The sequence below is a fragment of the Podarcis bocagei genome (genome assembly GCF_964188305.1).
Source record: "Podarcis bocagei genome assembly, chromosome: 7".
Taxonomy (NCBI): domain Eukaryota; kingdom Metazoa; phylum Chordata; class Lepidosauria; order Squamata; family Lacertidae; genus Podarcis; species Podarcis bocagei.
In genome coordinates, this window is record NC_138132.1 from 71,280,939 (window position 1) to 71,304,114 (window position 23,176).

The window sequence follows — 23,176 nt, forward strand, 5'->3', positions numbered from 1 at the left end:
CTTTCACATGACCTTCCTGAAGTTGATTTCGGGCCCCAGACAGCGCGGCCTTCAGCTTTGACAGGGGCCGGCTGGCAACAGACTCCTGAAAGCTCTCTGGGGGCTTTCTAGCATTCTTAAATGAAGAGGGGTGGGGGTAGGGGCTGTGTGCCTCTTAGGCATCCAGATTATTATTTCACAAGCAATCATCTGGGTAAGTGGGATAAGAGAGAGATGCGTCCATGTTAATGCCAACCATTTTGCTGTTCATTTCGTTTTGTGACTGGCATGGCGGAAGGAATTGGTTTAGTTTGCTTTTTAGTGAATCTGCATGTCCCAAACTAATATGCAAACTGAAACACAGCTCTCTTTTGCAACTCACACCTTTTACAAATTTTGCAATGCATTTCTCAAACTAGGCAAAAAAATTAAAAATACTTCTTTTAGTTTTCCCCCCACTTTTACAAAAAATGCATTCTATTTGGGGAAATTTGCTTGCACAGATGGATTTGCTAGGCAAAACTGTATACAAATGCATGCATGTTAGGAGAAATGTGCATTAAAACACATTTATGAATGAATTTTTGTATGAGCCATTCCAGCTTTGTGAGCATTCATTTGCATTTCAGCAGGCAAATGCTCAGTTCAACCACCATTCTGAAACACACTATTTTTGAGTCATCGTTTTCTTTCAGTAAAGTGAGCCAGGCAATCTGGGCACATGTGTGCATCAAAGGAGAGAGGAATAAATTATATAGAAATAGAGTGCTTGAGTTCCTTGTGGCAGAAGGAGCAAACACCAAGTGGGCCTTGCCCAACATGAATGAAAAAAGGCAAGCCAGTAGCATACAAATATTTCTTTTTAAATCCTAGTACAAAGTCCCCAATATTGTGGGATTCTTCTGCCCTCCCCCTCTGAAGGGGACTCAAGAGAGTGATGACAAGCCAGAGGGCCTTTTCAGTTGTGGCTCCCTATTTATGGAATGCTCTCCCCAGTGAGGTCCACCTAGTGCCATCACGGACTCCTTTTCAATGCCACTATAAATATATATGCATGCAATTTTTCCTAGCATACATATTTTTTGCAAGCTTAAAGCACACTTTCCCCTAAAATGCATTTCTCACACACATTTGTTGTGGTCGGAGAAGTGCGCCACAAAATTCAGAGAAGTGTGCATTTCAAAAGAGAGCACTGTTTAGATTTGCATATTGTTTCTAGAAGTGCAGATTAGGGAAGGCTGCATTGAAATGCAAACAGGTCTGAATTTCTTTCCCTTCTCTAGCTATTTGTGCTCATATTTGTTTTCCTTTGAGTCCTCGGGGCACCCTCAAAAGGCAACATATAACACTGAGCACCAGGGAACAACACAAAATGCATCGGTGTGTTCAGGAACAAGGGTGGAAGGTTCAATTTCGGTCAACCTGGGCAGTCCAGGTCCATGAACTTTCCTTGACCAGCTTCCGTGCTCCCATTTGGAATGACAAGGCCAAATATCCAGTAATTAAGAATCAATAGCTTCTTAGTGCACGTGCCAATTAATCAGGCCGTGGTAAGGAGATTAACACTTCTCCACAAGAGTTTTCTCCCATCTTTAGTTCCAAGAAACTCCACTGAATCGAGCAGAAGCAGTTGGTGGCTTGAGTCCTTGGTAACAGCTTGGGTTTTCAATATTGTCAATACCATAACGATGTAGGTGATTAACCATCCATTGGCAAAGCCCTTTCCCCTCTCGGTTAATGTAAATAAATGGATGAGGGCATAGCACCCCTTATATCATTAGCATGGCAACCTTTTTGTAAAATCAAGTTGATCTTGCCTGCTACCTCTTTCCCAAAGCCCTCGGACACTCTTGTTGACCCCCCCCTTTAAATTGCCTGGGTTGGCAGAGAGATGTGAAGCTAAATCAATTCTTCATTAGCTTAGAACCCAGTTTATATCTGCAGATTTATGTAAGCCTTGTGATGCAAAGGGAATGAAGGATGGGTGTCAACACCATGTGAGTGAGATAACTGAAATGAACAAGCTAAAGGAACACAAATACAACATTACTTTCTTGTGGCATACCAGAGGGGTGAGCAGACCTCAAGCTTGCGGTATCCAACGTGTCGCATTTTGTTGCTAGAACCAACTGGTGCACGAGGCATTTATGATGACCGAACCAGATTCAAAATGGTGACTTGGAGGTGGAGCCAGTTGACCTACTGTGCTCCATGAGTCATACAGGGATAGCCTCTGTATACAAGCAAGCATTTACCAATGTGTTCTTAGGAACCAGGGATTCTAGCACTGCTTTCAATAATAGATCTGATTTGGCAATCTATTCACACGAAAATGCACCCTATGTTCCCCTGTCTAATGTCTAGCAATATGGGGGGGGGGAGGGAGAATAGACTCTTGCTAAGAGTCAGAAAGCCTTGCAGATCTACTGCAAATCACCCAGAGATCTACCAACATACCGGTATTCCTTTATAGCAACACTCCCTGCTGGAGGTGTGGATGTCATAGCTGTACCAGAAGTCATATTCTTAATGGAAACAAGAGAACTGGAACTGTACAAAAGATATCATACTGGCATGAACTGCTCAACCTACATTTTCTTCTGGGGGGCAGGAGTTACCCCCCTTCCTGTTAAGACATGCACTGCTCCACGCAGCTTTCAAACTATGCTCACAGACTATTTGACCAGTAATTTCTTTTAACAGGCCATCAACTAGCCATCTTGGTGTCTGTGGATCAGACCAGAGCTATGGCATGGGACATTATATTATGTTTTGCCCGTGATATAACTCCTCTAGGGATGGAATCCTCTATTCATTTCAGAATCTTCTAAAAGGTCAATCAAATTAGATGGAAATTAGATGGTTCCTGGCCAATGTAGTCAAGTTTGTTTTCTGTCAGGTAGCTTTCAAGCAGTGGTAAAATTACAGACTAATTTTTTTGCCCCCAAACAGCATCAGCTGCCATGACTGAGTAAAAAAAGTACAGATGTCAGCAGGGTTGGGTATTCTTGGTGGCCACCTTCTGGCTGCCATATCCCACCCACAACAGGCGTAATTCTGGGATGTTCAGTGTGTGTTTAGAAATGCTAGTACCCACATGGAGTGGTTGCTAATCATGTAGGAAGACGCAGTTTTCTGTTTCACTGCACGCAGCACTGTTTCTTTTTTGCTGCAGTTCGGCTTCCACCAAAAACTACATTATTCGTCTTGCAGCTTGTTGTGGTGAAACTATGCAACTTATGTAATATACGTGACAAATTATGAAGATTACATTGAAATGAATGGAGTAGAACAGGCTTCCTCAACCTCAGCCCTCCAGATGTTTTTGGCCTATAACTCACATGATCCCTAGCTAGCAGGACCAGTGGTCAGGGATGCTGGGAATTGTAGTCTCAAAACATCTGGGGGGGCCGAGGTGGAGGAAGCATAGAGTAGAATAATGTAATGACAATGGGGGGGCACTGCAAATGGGGAAAACCTTGGTCAATTGTGTATCCTTTGTTGACTGAAAGCAACAACACCATGTACCAATCGGAAGGTGGTGGACTCTCCTCCTCTGGAAATTTTTAAATAGAGGTTGGGTGGCCATCGATTAGGGATGATTTAGTTGTGATTCCTGCATTGCAGGGGGTTGGACTAGATGACCATGGGGATCCCTTCCAACTCTATGATTTCCATTCCGGACAAGGGATGAATAAGCAAACATCAACAATTTATGTTTCTGTTTTTGTCAAAAGACTCTAACATCCCTAGTGGCTACCATGTCGCTCTTTTTCTGAATTCCCCAAATATGGGGCATGTTAAGGAGGAGAGTTTAAAACAATAACCCCAAATGTATTGGAGGGGTTGCCCTTTACCTCCCCTGCCATATCCCCCACAAGAATTATCAAAATGGACTCTTTATTTCCCTTTTTGTAAATAGGGTTACAAAAATTGTGGTGGTTTTTTTTTTTTTTTTGGAGGGGGTGGAGAGAGATTTTGGTTCAATCCCACCTTCAGCCCCAGTGTAGGACATATGCTCGGGAATTGTCAGACATGTAAAGATCAAGATGGCAATTGTCGTTTGTCCGTTAAACTTTGTTCTGCAAGGCGTCCAGCGGCTGTTTTGCTCCTGCCTCTGCGTTCCATGCTTCATTTCAGGAAAATCAAGGATGCAAACTTCTTAGAGGTACTTAGTTTCCATGGTAACCTAAGCTGACCTCAACATTATTGTTCTCAAGAGGGGAACTGACTTTACTATATGTTCATTCACTGAATTAATGGACTCCTCGTTCTTTTACTAACGGTGGCCTAACAATGAAAAAAAGAGAGGGAGAGAGAAATGCTGGTTTTTTTAAAAAAAAAATAAAATAAAGACACACACTCTCTCTCTCCCTCAGACAACTGTCCAGTCTTTTGTTGAAGGGCTTATTGCAATGAAGTGAGTCTATTTAAAGGGGGGGGGGGAGAGATTATAAAAATCAACTCAAAGCTGCCTCTGTTGTGGCAGCTAAACACACTTTTATTTCATAGAGTCAGAAACTATAAAACAAGCAAATTGAAGTGCTGAACGAACCTGAAATACCACAGCAGAGTGTGTTGAAAGTGGATTTGAGATATAACCGATAGATATTGTTATACAGAAGGCTGTGATTCTTAGCCACTATTGTTCAGTTTGTTTTTCAAACCACAACTGGACCCTCACTCATTCCTCCATTTTTTAGTTTTTATTTTTGAAAACAAGACGGGCGTAAGAAATGTAAATAGACTTGGGAGTGAGATAACATAACTGTGGGTCACCATTAGGGAAGAGGAAAACCCCGTACTGCCCACATTTTAAAGTGAAACCACCTGATTTTTAGTTCCCGGACTAGAATGCAGGTGGAATGTGTACTTCTCTGCAGTTTTGATACAAAAGGCAATGTGTATGCTATGGGGGAAATGTATCACAATGCATCTTTTGGGCGGGGGGGGGATGTAAAATAGATAGATAGTTAGATAGATAGATAGATAGATATAGATGATAGATAGATAGATGATAGATAGATGATTGATAGCTAGATATGATAGATAGATGATAGATAGCTAGATATGATAGATAGATGATAGATAGATAGACAGACAGACAGATAGATAGATAGAGGATAGATAGATAGATAGATAGATAGATAGATAGATAGATAGATAGATAGATGATAGATAGATATAGATAGATAGATGATAGACAGATAAATAGATAGATGATAGATAGATTATTTACAAAATGCTTAGTAGAAGGGAAAGGCATGAAAAATAAATGCATTTCAGAGCATTTTTTATTTTAAAAATCCAAAACTGTGATGGAGAAGTGCATGTGAATTAGTGCATGGTCAGGCCTGCACAACACATAGCTCTTCAATATTTCACAGTTGTGCTTTTGGGGAATGACCAGGGTTCTTTGTCAGAGTAGCTGCTTTGAATGCAGGAGTTCAATCCCCAACATCTCCACTTAGGACTGAGGGGAGACCCAAAAAGGTCTGGTTTACCCCATAGCTGCAGCCTTGTATTCAAGCAGAAATCATCTCTCTCTCTCTCTCTCTCTCTCTCTCTCTCTCTCTCTCTCTCTCTCTCTCTCTCTGCTTTTCCAGTACGCATCTTTACCTCTAGGTCACACACCACAGCAAACCCTACCCTCAAAACTCAGGCTTTGTCCTTCTAACTATCTCAGAGCTGGAGGACGTACCCCACTCATTTGTCGTCTGGCCCAAAGCCCCCCCTTTTGCTTTCTTAAAAGGGCCTGTCACCTTTCCCTTTGTTCTCTTTTAACGCTTGCTGGCTCCAGGGGTTAAGTGTCTGGCACCCGGTTTAACACCCTATACCTAGATTAAATTATAACATTTACTGGATCCAGGAGTTTAGAGGAGTCTTGTACCCCACAAACTCATAACGTTATTTTAATAGTCCCCAGGGACAGATTCTGCTATTTATTCAAGAATTTTTTAGCATGCCAGTTAAGTGGTTTCTAAGTCAGAGGGTTTGCTGGCCAATGCAGAAAGGTTTGTTACCTATAGGTAAGGATGGAAGAAGGCGACGGTTTCTGTTTTGCCGCCTTCATCGTCCGCAGCACTGTTTCACTTCCACTGCAGTTTATCTCCCACCAAAATCTACATTGCTTGTCTCACTGTCTGCTGTGACGAAATCGCACAATTTGTGTAATTTATGTAATTACGCAAATTGCATTGCCGTTACATTATTGCACCCTATTCAGTTCAAAGCAAAGGAAATGCAATGCAACTATGTATTGTCTGTGTAGACATGTACAATTTCCGCTCTTGTTCATTCAGATTTCTCCAACATCTCTACTTATAGGAGCCCCAGCAGTGAAAAAATCAAGGCACTTTAAACAAAAACAAAAACCACGCTAATTCATTTGAGGAACATTTCAGGTTTTGACAGCTTCTGAAAACGGATATGTTTAAACTCACCCTTTGACAGCCTTGTTTTGTGTGTGATTTATATGGCAATAGCCATTGGCTGCAAACACATAAAATCTGCCCGACTGATATTTTTAATAACACACCCTTCCCCAAATGAATATGTTCACAAGCACCATAGCTTTGAATGCATACTTAAAAAAACAACCAAAAAAACAGGAGAAGAACTGAGAACATTTGATGCCAATAAGTGCAAGGAGTTTTTCAGAGGATACAAAATAAACATCATGGTTTGCTTTGCACTGCATTGGAATTGCAGGGAATCTGTGAACTTTGAGCAACTCAAGTTAAAATCTCCAGACCAAACGTGTGTGTGTGTGTTTAGTACTGTTATTATAAACGTGGCAAAGGCCTTCGGCAAATTGGCCCAAGTCATAATTGCTCCACAAAAGACAGTTAACAGTTCCCCTGCTCTTCTCTAACTACCTTCCTGACTTCCCATTGAAGCCTAATTTCCCACTCCTTGAGGTCATCATTCATCAGCCTCTCAGATCCCACTGGGGAAGGCCCAGCAGACCTTTTCTCTCTCCCTTATAACCGGAGGCCTTTCTCTTTTTTTTGATGGCCCTGTCCTCTATAAAATGTCTCTACTCTCTCCCAGTGGGGTGAGCTATGTTTATAATATCCAAATAATGATTTCACAAATTATCATAATTATCAATCAATCATCTTCTTTTGAACAATGCCTTCTGCAAGTATCAGATGGCTTGGGTGACCTGTAGAGTGTGTGTGTGTGTGTGTGTGTGTGTGTGTGGTTGCGCAACATAAACAGAGAGAGATTTATTGGCTCCATGGCTGCTAATGCTTCTCTGCAATGACATTTAGTGAATTTGGGAATAAATCTGCCCCGATAACTGCCAGGCTTAGATATGGGATGCAGTTTCTCAGAGCTAAAGGATTCGGCTCATCAAAAGAATAAAAGTAACAACAACAACAAAATTTCTCCAAATTTCTATAAAGATATTCTCCCTTCTATTTATTTGCAATACAGTCTTCAACAGTCTCTAGTGCTCTTCGGGAAAACAAGGTCAGCATATATCAAAAGGGGCTTTCCCCGCCAATGTGTTCATTGCATTTTGCATAGCCTTAATCACATTTATTACTTTAAAAAAAGTATTCATAATGCAAACTCGAGCAGAAAGGAAAGGTCTATCGTCTTAAATATTGAATCTCTCTGTATTATTTTTTTAAAAGACAATATTATCTCTCGGTCTCCCCACAGAGTTCCTCCTTGTTAATGGATAAATCTAGACTCGCCAGAAAGTCACAGAATAAATTCAGAGCCTCCCCCCACCCCCACAACCTTCTTGGGCAAATGTCTATCCTATTTGATTTTGATAAGACGGCTATTGAGCTTTAATAATGTTGCCTATCCATTTCAGCTGGCCCTTAACATGTCTCTTTATTTGTCCCTAAAGCCTCTTCAAGCAATGCCTTTTTATTACAAGTCTCTCCGCATGGTCTCTGGGGAGACGGGGTTGACAAAGAGTGATAGATAGATAACTCTATAGATTATCTCCCACAGCTGTTTTCCCTCCAGTAGCCCCCTTAGGCGATTCCCTCTAAGTAAACAGAGGCTAAAGGGGGGGGGGGGAGAGAGCATACTGGAGAAAGATGTCTTCCAAGGTTCTTTAGTCATCATGCTTGGGAAAAATAAAATTAAACAGCCCACACTAGACTGGCCTGTATGGATGCTTCTTTCTTCCATCTTCTCTGCATTTTTCAAGCATTTTTTCCCCCCAGGGGAAAGAGGTCTTGCTTTGGAAATGGCTTATCATGCACTAGAAAAGTAGGGAGTGTGGTACCCTTTCTGACATTAGAAACACAGAGGATACAGAGCTGCCTTTTAGGTTTATTTCCCCCCTTCCCATTTTGATTTACCCCATGGTTTCCCAAACTTAGGTCTCCAGCCATTGTTGGACTACAACTCCCATCATCCCTAGCTAGCAGGACCAGAGGTCAGGGATGATGGGAATTGTAGTCTAAAAAAAACACACCCGGAGACCCATGTTTGGAAACCCTGATTTATGTTATTCACTGGAGGGACATTACCACCTGGATCCTCTGCTCTTCCCAGCATTGCTTTGCAAGGAGCACACCTTGATAAAATAATCCATACAAAATGGGTGAAATACAATAGTAACCTTACTCAGAGCAGGCCCACTGAAGCCAGTGAAGAGGATTTAAGGATGTAAGAAGAGCTGTGCTGGATCAGGCATCCTGTTATCGCAGTGGTCAACCTATGGGAAGTCCATATGCAAGACCTGAGCGCAATGCCACCTCTCCCCACCTCCAGTTTCCAGAGGCTGGTATTCAGAGGCAAACTGTGTCCAACAGTGGAGGTAGTAAACATAGCCATCATGGCTTGTAGACATTTCATTAAGTCTTCATCTCTATAACCTAAGCACCGCTTTGTGGCATCCCTTGCAGAAATCAAACTTGACGGATTCTTCTCACACCTTTAGGGCAGAGAAAGGCACTGGTACAGGGCAATTTTTCATTCTTTACTCCTCTCCACTGTCTGGCGGTAGTTCCTTCTGTTTAGCACCAAGTTCCTTCACAAGCCATTAAGCTTAGACTTGAACTCTTTACCCTACTGCTTTGACCTCTGTTGGCCTGGCTTCAAAATCCCACTGGCCTTCAGCAAATTTATCACCTCATAAACCACCGGTAGTGCTTCTTTACAATGTGTTTAGGCTAGAGCCTATGTCAAATATTATAATTGTCATGGTTTATGTTTGCAGTTGGTGGGGTGTGTGTGTGAATTAAGGCAGGAAAATGAGGAACCAACCCAACTGTGGATAGTGAATGTCCAGTTGGCCTTCTCTCCTCCCTGCCACCTCACTGTTCAGTTCAGTTCTGCATCCTTCTGCACACCTGCCCAGAAAAAGGCAACCAAACTTATCAAGGCCATGAAACAACATCCCTAAACGAAGAAAGGTTGGAGCGTTTGGGACTTCTGAGTTGAGAGAAAAGGTGTGCAAGTGATGACATGATAGAAGTGTACAATATTATGGATGTCATGCATGAAGTAGGAAACATATTCCTCCCTCTTTCAGAACACTAGAACTCATGAGCATCCAATGTGAATTTGCTGTACCCATAACTCCTGCACTTTTATTTCACTAATTGGTTTAATTGGTTTTTGCAGATCCTCTAAGCTGTTATATTTTAACAGACATAACCTGTTTCACCAGATTCATGTCTTTTTTATGGGCGTCATGGCAAAGTCTACATGAATATTTGCATGCATTTCTGTGCAAATTTCTCCTTTAAAAAATCCCACGATATAGTATGCATTTTTGCTGCTGTTGTTGGAGAAGAGCACTGCAACATCAGGAATACTGCAAATCTTGTTGGATAGCTCTGTTTATTTATTTATAGCAAAATAAATAAATAAATAACTTGTATGTGGCAATTACATTTTTTTAAAAAATCAAAGTGGTTTACAACAATTGTACACACACAATAAAAGCCACATGGTTATAGATCACTGACTAGTTTATCTTAACTGCCTCCATAATCCCAATGGCAAAGAAAAAAAAGTTTTCAGCAAATGTTTAAAGGCCAATGTAGAAGACACCTGCTGAATCTTTACTGGAAGATGCCTGGACCAGTGACATGAAAGGTGGCCTTCTTGATAGTTCCACCTCCCTCAGAAGTTTCTAGAGGTTTCCTGGAGGAGGGCCTTCTCTGTGGCAGCCCCCTAGGTCATAGAATCCCCTCCCCCACAGAGGTACATCTGGAAACTTCACCATATAACTTTTGCTGAATGGTGAAGAAATGCATATTTACCATGACCTTTGACACCTAAGATGTGTGCTTTGACAGCCCCACCCTATTCCTACAAATGCCATCTGGTGATTTGTTAATTCAATATGATGATTTGTTGATTATTCTATATGATTTGTGCTGTATTCGTAATGTTTTATTATGTTCTATCATGCTATTCTTATTTATTGTTTGTAAGCTGCTTTGGGTTTCATTTGAATGAAAAGCAGCATAGAAATGGAGTAAATCAAACCAATCAATCATTTTTAATTTTTAATTGTTATAACCTGCCCTCAGACCTGCTGATCAAGGGTAGGTCATAAATTTAACAGCAGCAGCAGCTCAGTTTCATGTCAAATGAACCATCACTTTGAGAAATGCAAATTAGGTAGGTTCACATTTTAAAAATTGTGAGACATTTAAGGAGGATGTTTTTTTAAAAAAATCAAAATAAAAAATTGTATGTATGCCTCATTGCAATAACAAGCATTTAGAGATAAGCTCACATTGACTGGGTACAAATGGAATGGGACTTATTGCTAACACATCATGAGAAAGTCCAGGAAAACTGCAAAGTGGCTTCTAAAACAAGGAGGATGGGATTCCATTTTGGGGGGTGATAAATGAGGTTATGATAATAAGGACATGGCTTGGGATAATAAGAGCCCTCCGAGGTCCAGACAAATGGCCAATGAGTTATGAGATGAACAAGGTAAAAAGTTCAGCACTACTGCAAGGTCACAGGGTGGTCAACAGAGGGCATTTCATGTGGGACATCCCCCCCCCCAGCCCTCAAGTTTAGCTTCTAAAGGAAAAGATTATTTGCCTCATCTCATCCTGGAGAGAATTGGAATAGACTGTGTTGCGTATAGATATGTCTATGTATCTCTTTTCAAACTGCCTCTGGAGCCAGCCAGATCTAGAGTTTCACAATGTTTGGCAGAAGCTGCCCGGGTGTTTCGTTTTAACTTTCAGAGCTCAGAAAGTGTCATTAACAAGACAGCCATACAAAGGGGGCAGGGAGAGAGTTGCTCTAGTTTTCAATCTGAAACAGCAATGGTTTCTTAAAATGAAGTCTCTGGAGGTATGCTACCGAAAATATGGGATTTCATAAAAAAGAAAATAAGCCAAAGTGAAGCATAGAAAGAACACCTTTAGGCAAACACATGTTGCCATTGCCTAGATAGGTGATGCAATGAAGCATGCCCTCCAACTCAGTTAGTTGTTCCACTAAAACTGCAAACTGGATAGACTTTGGCTGGGATAAATGTAACGATTTGGCCTAATTCAATAAATAGGCAATGGTAAGCAGGGCTGCTGTGAGATCCCAAATAACCCTGCTAGCATTGTCAGATTAGAATATATTTTGGGCACATTCATACTGCTTTAAAAAGTCAAAAGAGTCCGGGGAGTTGTGGTTTGCTAAGTATGGAATTGATGCTTTTGAATTATGGTGCTGGAGGAGACTCTTGAGAGTAGCATAGACTGCAAGAAGATCAAACCTCTCCATTCTTAAGGAAATCAGCCCTGAGTGCTCACCGGAAGGACAGATCCTGAAGCTGAGGCTCCAATACTTTGGCCACCTCATGAGAAGAGCAGACTCCCTGGAAAAGACCAGAGACATCACCTTGCCAACAAATGTCTGTATAGTTAAAGCTATGGTTTTCCCAGTAGTGATGTATGGAAGTGGGAGCTGGACCATAAAGAAGGCTGATCACTGAAGAATTGATGTTTTTGAATTATGGTGCTGGAGGAGACTCTTGAGAGTCCCATGGACTGCAAGAAGATCGAACCTCTCCATTCAGGCAGTGATCCATGAAGGGGATTCTTAAGGAAATCAGCCCTGAGTGCTCACTGGAAGGACAGATCCTGAAGCTGAGGCTCCAGTACTTTGGCCACCTCATGAGAAGAGCAGACTCCCTGGAAAAGACCCTGATGTTGGGAAAGATGGAGGGCACAAGGAAAAGGGGACGACGGAGGACGAGATGGTTGGACAGTGTTCTCGAAGCTACCAGCATGAGTTTGACCAAACTACGGGAGGCAGTGGAAGACAGGAGTGCGGAGTGCCTGGTGTGCTCTAGTCCATGGGGGTCACGAAGAGACAGACACGACTAAACGACTAAGCAACAACAACAACAACAACAAAGTATTGTAGTGCTGTAGATGTATGGTGTGAATGTGGCTGTGGTGTGACCTCTAAAACTCATGTCCAATTAAAAAACAAAACAAACCAGTACTAAAGGCTAGAAAGACAGCAAGAATCAGGATTCTCTGTCACCAAAATCTGCCAGGCGTGATGCCTGACTCATCGGAATCTGCCAGTCCCTGTCCTCAGATCACCCCATATCCCCACCACTGGTTCAGTAGCATATTCCACGTTCTGCCCATGAATTAGCAACATCTGCAAAGCTCCACACATGATACAGCAGCATCGGCCAGGCCCTGCCCATGGCTTGACAATCTAGCCTACAAGGAAGTGCCCTGGCCCCAACTCCCTCAATTCGAAAAGCTACCACACTGAAAATGCAGACTCACTGCTACTGGGACATTTGTCAAGAAGGGTGTTCTGGGCTGGAGCTCTGCATCCAGATTTCCATCTTCCTGGATTACTGCAGTGACCGTGTCACCAGCAAAGTAGCCTTTGGAAGGGGCTTTGCAGCTGATTTTCAGTTGTTTGGGGCTTGGGTGGAGGAGGTTTTCACTGATACCAGTTGTGGCGCTCACACAGGGTCCCCGGACGTTTCACCGTCTATTGATCCCTGTGCCACCACTTTATTTCTCGCTGCCAACACCCAGGCCCTACCTGGTAAAATTCTGAGTCCAGTCAGGGTTAAATTGGAACATAAACTTTATTTATCGCAGTTTAGCAAGCGTGTGGTTTCATAAACGGTATCAGTCAATTACAATCATGGGGTACCTATCCAGACCTATAACTTCCGCTACCTGCTCTCCCTCACTAAACCACCTCTCAGATATTTACTTGTCTTCCTAGCTCCTAACTGTTCCTGACTCAGCTTATTTCACTACACTAACTCAACCTACCCACAGACTCTATTCCCATTCACTCCCACTCCAATCAACCACCCAACTCCCAATGAACTTCTCCCTTCGCCCCTCCCAGAGCTGGTTTTATAGTCCTTCTGACTCCACCCCCCTGGGTTCTGATTGGGTAACCTGTTTAACTATTTCACCTCCAGCACTCTCATATGTTAACGTCACAACAGTCCCCTTCCAGCATGTATAGCTGACCACATGGTTTCGAAGAGTTCTGAGAGACGAAAATTTTAGGCAACGCATTCGCCTCCACAGAGCGGACTCGAAACCTATTTATAAAATACAATTTTATTTTCAGTGCCACAGAGGATTTCTGAACTTTTGTCCAGCTTGACCCAGAACTGAGGCCTACATCCTACCTGCAAATCTGTCTTTCTGTCTGCATGCTGAGCCCACAGACAACACACAAGCGGAACCCCCCACACAATAAATAGGGCATTCCTGTTCCAATATGCAAACGACACGCTCAACAAATTTAGGTGGATATTCAGGAGACATATATCACACCCACTTCCTCGCCCCTGGAACAAGGAAGCAGTCTAGGTCCTGTCATAACCAAATACAGAAGTTGCACAACTTGGACAAAAGGCATTTTCTCTCTCCTACCTTTTTAATGCAGCCAGCTTGCAACGCTGTCTCAGGATCCGTAAGCATTTGCTGAAAGCAAAACAAAAACAAAGGTCACTTGGCAGATCTGGGGAGCAGTGAGACAAAGCAAATCATATTGAAATAATACGGGTAAAAGTATGATTTTAGACTGGGAAACAAGCATACAGTGATTTGCATACAGCGATAGCACTAGGAATGGGTGAATCTGTCAGTTTGGGTATCTCGTTTTTCCTAACTTAAGTTCTGCTCTCCACACTTCCACATCAATGTGTTTGCAATTTCATTTTGCGGAAAGCCCTCATGAAAATTCACCAGCGAATTTCCCTTAACATACGCATTTTCTTTGTGTGAAATTTTGCCTGGTGTAAATGTTTTTTTGGCAAAACCATTTCTCCTGACATGCAACAATGTTTTGTATATTATCTTCATTAATATAGGCATTCATTTGCACACCTTACCATAACATATATATATATGTTTCTGCAGACGTTGTTTGGAGAACTGCATTACAAAATTCAGAGAAGGGCCAAGTTCAAAGGATGGCTGTGTTTTAGTTCGCATACCGCTTCGGAAACTGAATTAGGTCGATTCACTTTTAAATGCAAACTGAATTGGATTCCTCCCCAGTCTCTAGATGGAACGCAAGGAGGGTAAAACCAGGCCTTCAAACCGAATAGAGAATTCCAGGGATGTGGGAATCAATCTAATTCTCATTTGACATATGTTCCCCTCCCACTGCAGTCCATTCCATTCAATTTCTACATCAATCTGCAATTCACACTAAAAAAATAAATAAATCACACTAAAACATTGAATACACATTTAAAATATTATTTCCCTCTCAAAGAACACATTTCTAAGTGTATTTGCTTTTGCTAAAACATGCATTTCTAGACATATTGCCTCTCAAAATGTACATTTTAAAAAGTATGTTACTTTTCTTTGTTTTTGAGCTGAGAACAGAGTCATAGGTTAGAACTCAATGCAGTGAATTGCTCTGTTAGAGCAAGTATTCCTGCTTGCCTGACTGAACCATCTCCCCTTTCCTCCTCCAGCACCTGCCTCGATCTAGGGCAGGCATAGGCAACCTTGGCCCGCCAGATGTTTTGGGACTACGACTCGCATGATCCACAGCTAACAGGACCAGTGGTCAGGGATGATGGGAATTGTAGTCCCAAAACATCTGGCGGGCCAAGGTTGCCTATGCCTGATCTAGGGGTTATCCCAACCCTCCAGCGCAGATTTAGGAGAGGCATGGGAGCATACAGGGTGTGGGGGGGGGGAGGAGGAGAAAAGACTCTTTGTTCTAGTGGAAGTCCTTCCACTGGCTTTTTCCTAATGGAACCAGGCAGTTAAATCCAGCCCATGGTATCCAGGAACTGCAAAAAACAAACAAACAAACAAACAAACAAAAAAACAACACACCAAAAAAACTGATGGCTAGCTAACAGTGCAATTCAAACTATAGGAAGCCAGTGCAATTTATGGCAGGATAAATTATGGTGATGTAATTTACCCCTTTTCCAAACTCTGTTTAGGAGTGAGGAGGCAGAGAAGTAACAAGTCTTGGAGGTAGAGTTTGACTTACACCATGCTGTTTGCCATGTAACTTTTCCTAGGTTGCCAGGTCACATGACTGAGCTGAATGGAAATTGAAGCAGGGGCAAGTATTCTTCTACCCCAGGCTTCATCAAACTTGGCCCTCCAGATGTTTTGAGACTACAATTTCCATCATCCCTGACCACTGGTCCTGCTAGCATGGGAGTTGTAGGCCAAAAACATCTGGAGGGCCAAGTTTGAGGAAGCCTGTTCTACCCCATCCTGCCATGTCCCATCATTCCCTGGAACTCCCCTTTCAGGGGACTTCCCCCAACCCCTGCTGACCTTTCTTTATCTGGGCTAGCCGAGCCCCAGCTGAACCACGATGGCATACTTATGCTGGTGTGTCTCCAGCTGAGTCAGGATGAGGACCTTCAGTCAGCGTATCCTAACTGAGGCCTAACACAGTGAATTCAATCAGAAACCTGCCTGTTCTAAGCTCCTTTCGTCCCAGCAGATCTTGGGCTTGGCTCCTAAGGTCTTGTTTACATTATAGCCTGCGATCAGGTGAGTTTTATACTGGAATTTGCAATTATCAAATTCTCCAAGCATCACTAGCTCACACTCAGGCCTGGTTTCCATTTCCATTAATTACCATACAATGAGCTGTTGGATATGTAAGCTGACTCCATTCAAAAGCACCCTCGTTAAGGGGATAAGCAGGACAATATGAACATGTCAACTAGCATGTTATCTCTCTCATGGTATATACATGCATGCATTTTGTTGTTTAAAGATTCCTGATTGATTTTCACCTCTGCCATGACCTACCAAGTGGTCATCCTCTTTCCTATCAACGCAGGAATGAGAATATTCTTGGAACTTGCGGGATTGCAGGAAGAATTATTTGTTTCTAAGCAGGGCAGGGATGTTGTGATAAACTGAACAGGTGATGGGCAAACATGAATTATCCCAGTTGATTGCTTGCAAAAAGGGTCAGGGCACCAGAGATCTGCTGCAAGCATGCAGAATCATGGCAGAGCTCTGTATGACTATGGATCATATCCAATGCTATTCCTACTCAGAGGAGACCCACTGAAGTTAATGGACATGACTAACTTAGATTCACTGCTTTCAACAGGTCCACTCTCAGGAGTATTTTGTCAGAGACAAACCCGTGTTGCTCCAGGAAAGAACAGGAAGCCCTTTATACTACAGTGGTTCCTCAGGTTACAGATGCTTCAGGTTACAGACTCCACTAACCCAGGAATAGTACCTCAGGTTAAGAACTTTGCTTCAGGATGAGAACAGAAATCACACGGCAGCAGCAGGAGGCCCCATTAGCTAAAGTGGTACCTCAGGTTAAGAACAGTTTTGGGTTAAGAACGGAAACGGACCTCCAGAACGAATTAAATTCTTAACCCGAGGTGCCACTGTACTTCATTGGTCCATGTAGATCCAATGGTGAATATGGATGGGTGAAGTCGGTCCAGATTCCAATGGTTCTTCATTGAAAAGCAGCCACCTACAGTTTGGTGACATGGGGGAATCTGTACAGAGCCGACAGTTCCACACACACCCTCACTCCCACATACTGCAGTTAGGAGCAGGTTTGATTGTCAAAACTTGAGAAAAGAAATGGGCAACAGCCATTTGAGGCAAAACCTGTTCTTTGCCAACTAACTGTGGTGCCATTTAGACTCCCTTCACTGGGGAGGGCGCACTTGGAATAATGTGTCCATTCTAGTTGCTTTGCCTCTGAAAGGGATATTGAAGAGCTGGGAAAAGGTTCAGAAAGGGATAGCCAAAATGATCAAGAGTTTGGACAACTCTCTTATGAAGATAGGTCACAACATTGGGGGTTTGCTGGTTTGTTGTTTTTTTTTTTTTTAGTGTAGGGAAAGGTGAGTAAGAGAAGGCCTGACAGAGGTGGGCAAAATTATACATGGTGCTGTGATTGTGAAGAAAGTTTACCTCTCCTTCTCCCTATACTAGAACTCAGGACATTCTGTGAAGCTGAATGCCTAAAGATTTATGGCCGACAAAAGAAAATACTTCTTCCCACAGCAGCACATAGCTAAGAGAAGTAGTGGTGGTTGCCAACATGCCTGGTTTTGAAGGAGAATTAGACAAATTTGTTGAGGCTATCAATGGCTGCCAACTATGATGGCTGTGTTCTACCTCCACTGTTGGAGGAATCATGCCTCTGAATACCAGTTTCAGGGAATCACAGGTAGGGAGAGTGCTGCTGTCCTCAGACCCTACTTACAGAACTTCTCATCAGCCTCTGACTGGGCAATGTGAGAACCCGAGAAGAACGTAAGAGCCCTTCTGGATCAGGCACAATTAGTTGAGTATCCTGTTCTCACAGTGGCCAAGCAGATGTTTGTGGGAAACTCAAAAAGTGTGTTAGTTTAGATGGCCCACTGGCCTGATCCAGCAGAACTCAGGTTGCATCCAACTAAGTTCTCCTCAGAACAAACCTATGTAAATTAATGAACCTAAGTTAGCCATGTCTATTAACTCAAAAGGGTCTACTCTGAATTGGACAAGCAATGGTTACAACCCTTTTATGCTTTCACAGGGCCCTTCAGACATCTATTTACTTACTCTCTTGCACATAAATGTCTACCATTTATTTCCATGGGGCCGATAAAGGTCTTCAATCAACAGAAAAGTTGTGGTGGAGCAAATCTACTCCCTACACCTAATCATGGGTGGTCCAACCTCCACCAACACGGATCCCTTTGCCCCTCCCATCCTATAGATCATTGCCATACACAGGGCCCACGTGTAGACATTCCCCTGGTTTCTTAATATTAACAGTAATCACTCATTATCATCGTCAGGATTTCAGACCTGTATTTTTCTTTCTTTCTGTTCCTTCCCTAATAACCCTCAATATTCTCTTTCCTTTTGGACACATTTGCACAGCTGTTTTCTGGGAAGCTCCTGCAATGGTTCCAAGATGTCTTTCTGGAGTCGTAGTAGCTAATTTGGAACTCACAGACTACTCCAGCTATTTCTTCTCTCTCTCTCTCTCTCTCTCTCTCTCTCTCTCTCTCTCTCTCTCTCTCTCCCACCCCCGTTTTCCAGGGTGGAACTCTGAGCTACAGAAGTCCTACACGTTCTGCCCAATAAATGTGCCAGCTTAGTGGGTCTGGCTCCATCTGTGTGTTTGCATGACCCGGCCTGGGTAAGGCCGCCCAATTTCCTAAGTTCAAATATGTTGGCAGGGCTTTTCCCTGAGCTCAGCTGTGACAACAAAGTGTCAGATTTTAAATATGAAGGGTTTTCTAACCCCTCCGATGTTTTACGTTTCTTTTAATAGACACCAAAAATTGTGGTTTTGGAAAGCTGCGAAAAGCAAACAGGAGCGAAAGGTGAGCACCGGAGGAACAAAGCAAAGTTTGTCGGGGGAAAATCAGCACTCCATGCTGCATGCTAAATAGTTTTGCATGCCCCAATGCGAGCAGATGGGGCTGGTTCGATGAAGCAGAACCGAGTTGGGGTTTTAAAGGGAAAGGACAGTCCTTCTGGGCCAGGCCAGCAGCCCACACTCAGCTTGTCAGCCCAATCAGGATATACGGAAATTTAGGGAGGGTGTGCAATTTCTTCATTACAGTCTAAAGGGGGATTTAGCTACCTAGCACAATATACACTAAGATAACAAAGCCAATTTTGATCCTCATTGAGTCTCTCTTTGGAGTTCCCACCAGGCTGAAAGGGCAAGCAACCATATTGTCTGAGAACCAGGAATGTACAAAACTGTCAATATCAGTTTCTCACCCACTCCCCCAATCTTAATTCAGTTCTCCACTTTTCTGTATACATTTGCATTGCAGAAAAACTCCTCCTGGAAATTCATTAGCATTCTACTTCCTAATACAGTGGTACCTCAGGTTAAGTACTTAATTCGTTCTGGAGGTCCGTTCTTAACCTGAAACTGTTCTTAACCTGAAGCACCACTTTAGCTAATGGGGCCTCCCACTGCTGCCGCCACGCCGCCGGACGATTTCTGTTCTCATCCTGAAGCAAAGTTCTTAACTCGAGGTACTATTTCTGGGTTAGCGGAGTCTGTAACCTGAAGCATCTGTAACCTAAGGTACTGTAATGCACAAGTTTGCAAGCAAATTTCCCCAATGCAATGCATTTTTGGTGTGTTATTTTTGCAATCAAATGCATTTTCATACACACTTCCACCCTGATATATCCAGTTACTTGGTTAGATAAATGCCCCATTACATTTTGAAGGATGGCTGTGTTTCAGCTTGCAAATCATTTCAGGTAGTACTAATTAGGTAGTTTTGCATTAAAATGTGAACCACCGGACTGAATTTCAGAGAGAGAGAGAGATTATTTCTGTCTCCATGCCATGTGTCATTTTATTTGTACCAATCATATCACCTATTACTCCCCTTTTCTCTAAACTTTGAAGCTCCAAACTCTGCAACATTTCCTTATAGAGAGACCAAGACCACAATGGAACTGCCAAGGAAGAACTGAAGAGAAAGTCTCCAAGATGTGAAATATCAAATTTGAAAAATTCTGAGTGGTATTCAGCACAGTCCTACATAGAATGCACCCATTGGCGTTAGTGGACGTGGCTAACTTAGGTTCATTAATTTAAGTGTGCTTCCTCTGAGCAGGACTGAGCAGAATGCTACCCTCTATCCCAGCATTGACAATTCCAGCAAAAATCCACTCCTTGTTCCTGGATGAATAGAGAGAGAAATAAAAATTTCCAAAGGAGTTTGAACACACACACACACACATATGCGCTCTATCATACAAGCATAACAACATTTCAGCAGCCACTGCTGAAGGACAGCTTTGCATTAGCAGTTGCTCTAGGGCTGGCAGCGGTGGGGAAGGAATCCTGTCCCTAGATTTTCCTTCCTGGAGTTAGGAGATGGGAGAGGTTTTGTTGCTGGCGCATTGGGGTTTGTGCAACTCCTCCCCACTTTCTACAACCAAACATGCCAGGAGACGCCATGTGAATCTTTTTCAAAAACAGTTTACAAGTTGGCATGCGCCATCTGCGCTTAGCCCTAATTTGATTACATTCCCCGGACGGATCACAATGAGCTTATGTAAATAGTAATATTATCCATTCATCCCATGTGCTTGGATAAATGGTTATTTCGTGTATGTGTGTGTGCATGTGCGTGTGTGTGAAATTAAAGCACACAGGCATGCAAAATGGATGGATATATTGGATGTAAAGTTATTGAATCTATTTGGCCAAACGGCTGTTTTGCTGTGCTCAAGATTGCATATGGCATCCAGAGTTTTTATTTCCTTTTCCAATATCTTAGGTTGAGGCTAGAATCAATAGCTTTAAGCCTGAAGACAGATAATGGGTTGCACCAAGTGCTAGACCTACTCAGAGTAGACCTACTGAAGTCAACAAACATGACAAACCCAGGGCTGTTGATTTCAGTGGGCATATTCTGAGTATAATTTTGCTGTCTCTAGAGATGTGCTGAGTGCCTATACTGAAGAGTCACAACCCTCTGTGCATGCCTGGAACTGTTGAGAGTTACTAGGGCTAGAACTAGGAATCTTTGGTTCTGTGTGCAATTGCCCTTTGGGATGAGCCACCAGGTCACGTTGAAGCATATTAGGAGTAGGAGAAAATTGATTCCGTTCACACCCAAGGGCAAACCTATCTTATTTGCATTTTCTGGAGAAAAAATAAATAATAATGCATAACCTTCCTTTGAAATTCACGCATCTTTGAATTTTGCAATGCATTTCTGAAGCCAAGCAATGCTTGGGTAGAGTGTTCCTAAAAATGCATATATTTATGAAAATAACACACAAACATGCATTGTTTTAGGGAAAAGCACATTGCAAAAATGTGTATATTAGGCAAAATGGAATAGGAAAACATGCACTGAAATGCTGACACGTTTTCACAAAGAGTTTAAAAATAATAATTACATACTGATGTGGAAATGTAGTGAACTGAAGATAACACTTGGGAAAAGGCCATGTGGATAGAAACTGGACATAAATCGACAAATTCACCCATAACTCCCCCCCCCCAGAGCTAGGAGATACATTGAAACAACCACAGAGAAATCAAGGATGGGGTAGCTGTGGGTTGTAGTCAACTAACTTTTACTCAGGATGGGGTAGCTGTGGGTTGTAGTCAACTAACTTTTACTCAGAGTAAATCCATTGAAATTAATGGACTTGGGATTGATGGGAGATGGAGTCCAACAACATCTCCGAGATAGATAACTTGGCACAAAGCTCAATTCATGCCTGTCAGGAGTTGTCATGGGCCACCAGTCCTTTGCTCTGCATACTGTTGTCTCATGCTGCACAGATGTATTGAATTATAACTCTCACCAACCCCAGCCAGCACAGAGAGATCAAAAACGGGGAAGCTGTGCCCCCACTCCATATATTGTTGGACCAGAACACCCATCATCCTTGGCCATGGTGGCTGGGGCTGATGTTAAATGGAGCCCAGCAGCATCTAGAGGGGCACCAGGTTGGTTAAGATTGCTCTAAGCTGTGAGCTCTACTCCTCAGCTCCTGTCAGGACTGAGCTATAGGCTGCTTCCTGTGCCTGGCAGTCAAAGATGAGGGACAAAGCTAGGGGTCAGAGTTGATGAAGCTCTGGTCCTACCAGTAGTCATAATGAGGCAGTGGTCCCCTCAAGCAAGTGATTTTGGATTTCATGAATGGGTAGCAAAAAAAGAGGTTGATTTATTATTGTTGTATATTACTCCCAAGGCGAGGCACTTGTGCAATTTTCTGCCTCAGATGCCAAGACCCCAGCCATCATGGCTGTCAGGTTTAGTGCTACTCCCACACAAGACATAGAACACTGGCAGTTTACCGTATTTTTCGCTCTATAGGACGCACCCAACCATAGTAAGCACCTTGTTTTAGAGGGGGAGAACAAGGGGAAAAAATTCTCCCCCTCTCTGCTCAGCTCCCCTGAAGCGGCAGGAGAAATGGAGCCCCTTCCATTTCTCCTCCCGCTTGGCTGAAGGGGCGCTGCGCAGCTCTCCCTCTCTGCTGAAGCCAGGAGAGACTTGCTCTCCCAGCTTCAGCGAAAGGAACCCGAAGCCTCCGGAGCACAGCGGGACCTCCCGTTGTGTTCCGGAGGCTTCAGGCGGTTATCCCTGAAGCCTTCAGAGCGCAGCGCAAGTTCCCACTGCGCTCCGTAGGCTTCAGGTTCCTTTTGCTGAAGCCAGGAGAATCTTGCTTCAGGTGGCTATCCCTGAAGCCTGGAGAGCGAGAGGGGTCGGTGCGCACCAACCCCTCTCGCTCTCCAGGCTTCAGCGAAAGCAACGCGAAGCCTCTGGAGCACGGAGGGAGCGCTCCATAGCCAAGGAGCCTGCATTCGCTCCATAGGACACACAAACATTTCCCCTTAATTTTTGGAGGGGGAAAAGTGTGTCCTATAGAGCGAAAAATATGGTAAGTAGCTGAGGTTTATTTTTCAATAACTTTCACAACTCATCCTTCCCCGTCGGAGTCAGTTGACTTGACTGGCTTCTGACCTCTCCCAAGGCCAGATATAAGCCACGTCTTCCCCCGCTTCATGCTGGCCCACCGCTGCTCTAATCTCTTGCTCCGCCTCCTACTTCTTGGCGACTAAGGTGCAGCCAATTCCTCTTCCTCTGGAGATTCCTCTCTGCTAGGTGTGTCCCTGACAATGGCCAATGGGGTCTTGGTCCCCACTAGTCCAGAAATATATGGGTGATCTCTCTGTGTTGGCTGGGGTTGATGAGAGTTGTAGTCCAATA

At 43.2% G+C, this 23,176-nt stretch overlaps 1 protein-coding gene across 5 annotated transcripts in view; it reads right to left on the reverse strand.

Moving 5' to 3' along the window:
• Positions 1–23,176, reverse strand: part of PRDM16 (PR/SET domain 16) — a 473,218-nt gene that overhangs the window by 198,652 nt on the left and 251,390 nt on the right. For all 5 annotated transcript variants that reach the window (XM_081201404.1, XM_081201406.1, XM_081201407.1 and 2 more), the window contains exon 3: positions 13,863–13,913. In XM_081201404.1, the coding sequence (XP_081057530.1) occupies positions 13,863–13,913 (51 nt within the window). The remainder of the gene's footprint in view (positions 1–13,862; positions 13,914–23,176) is intronic.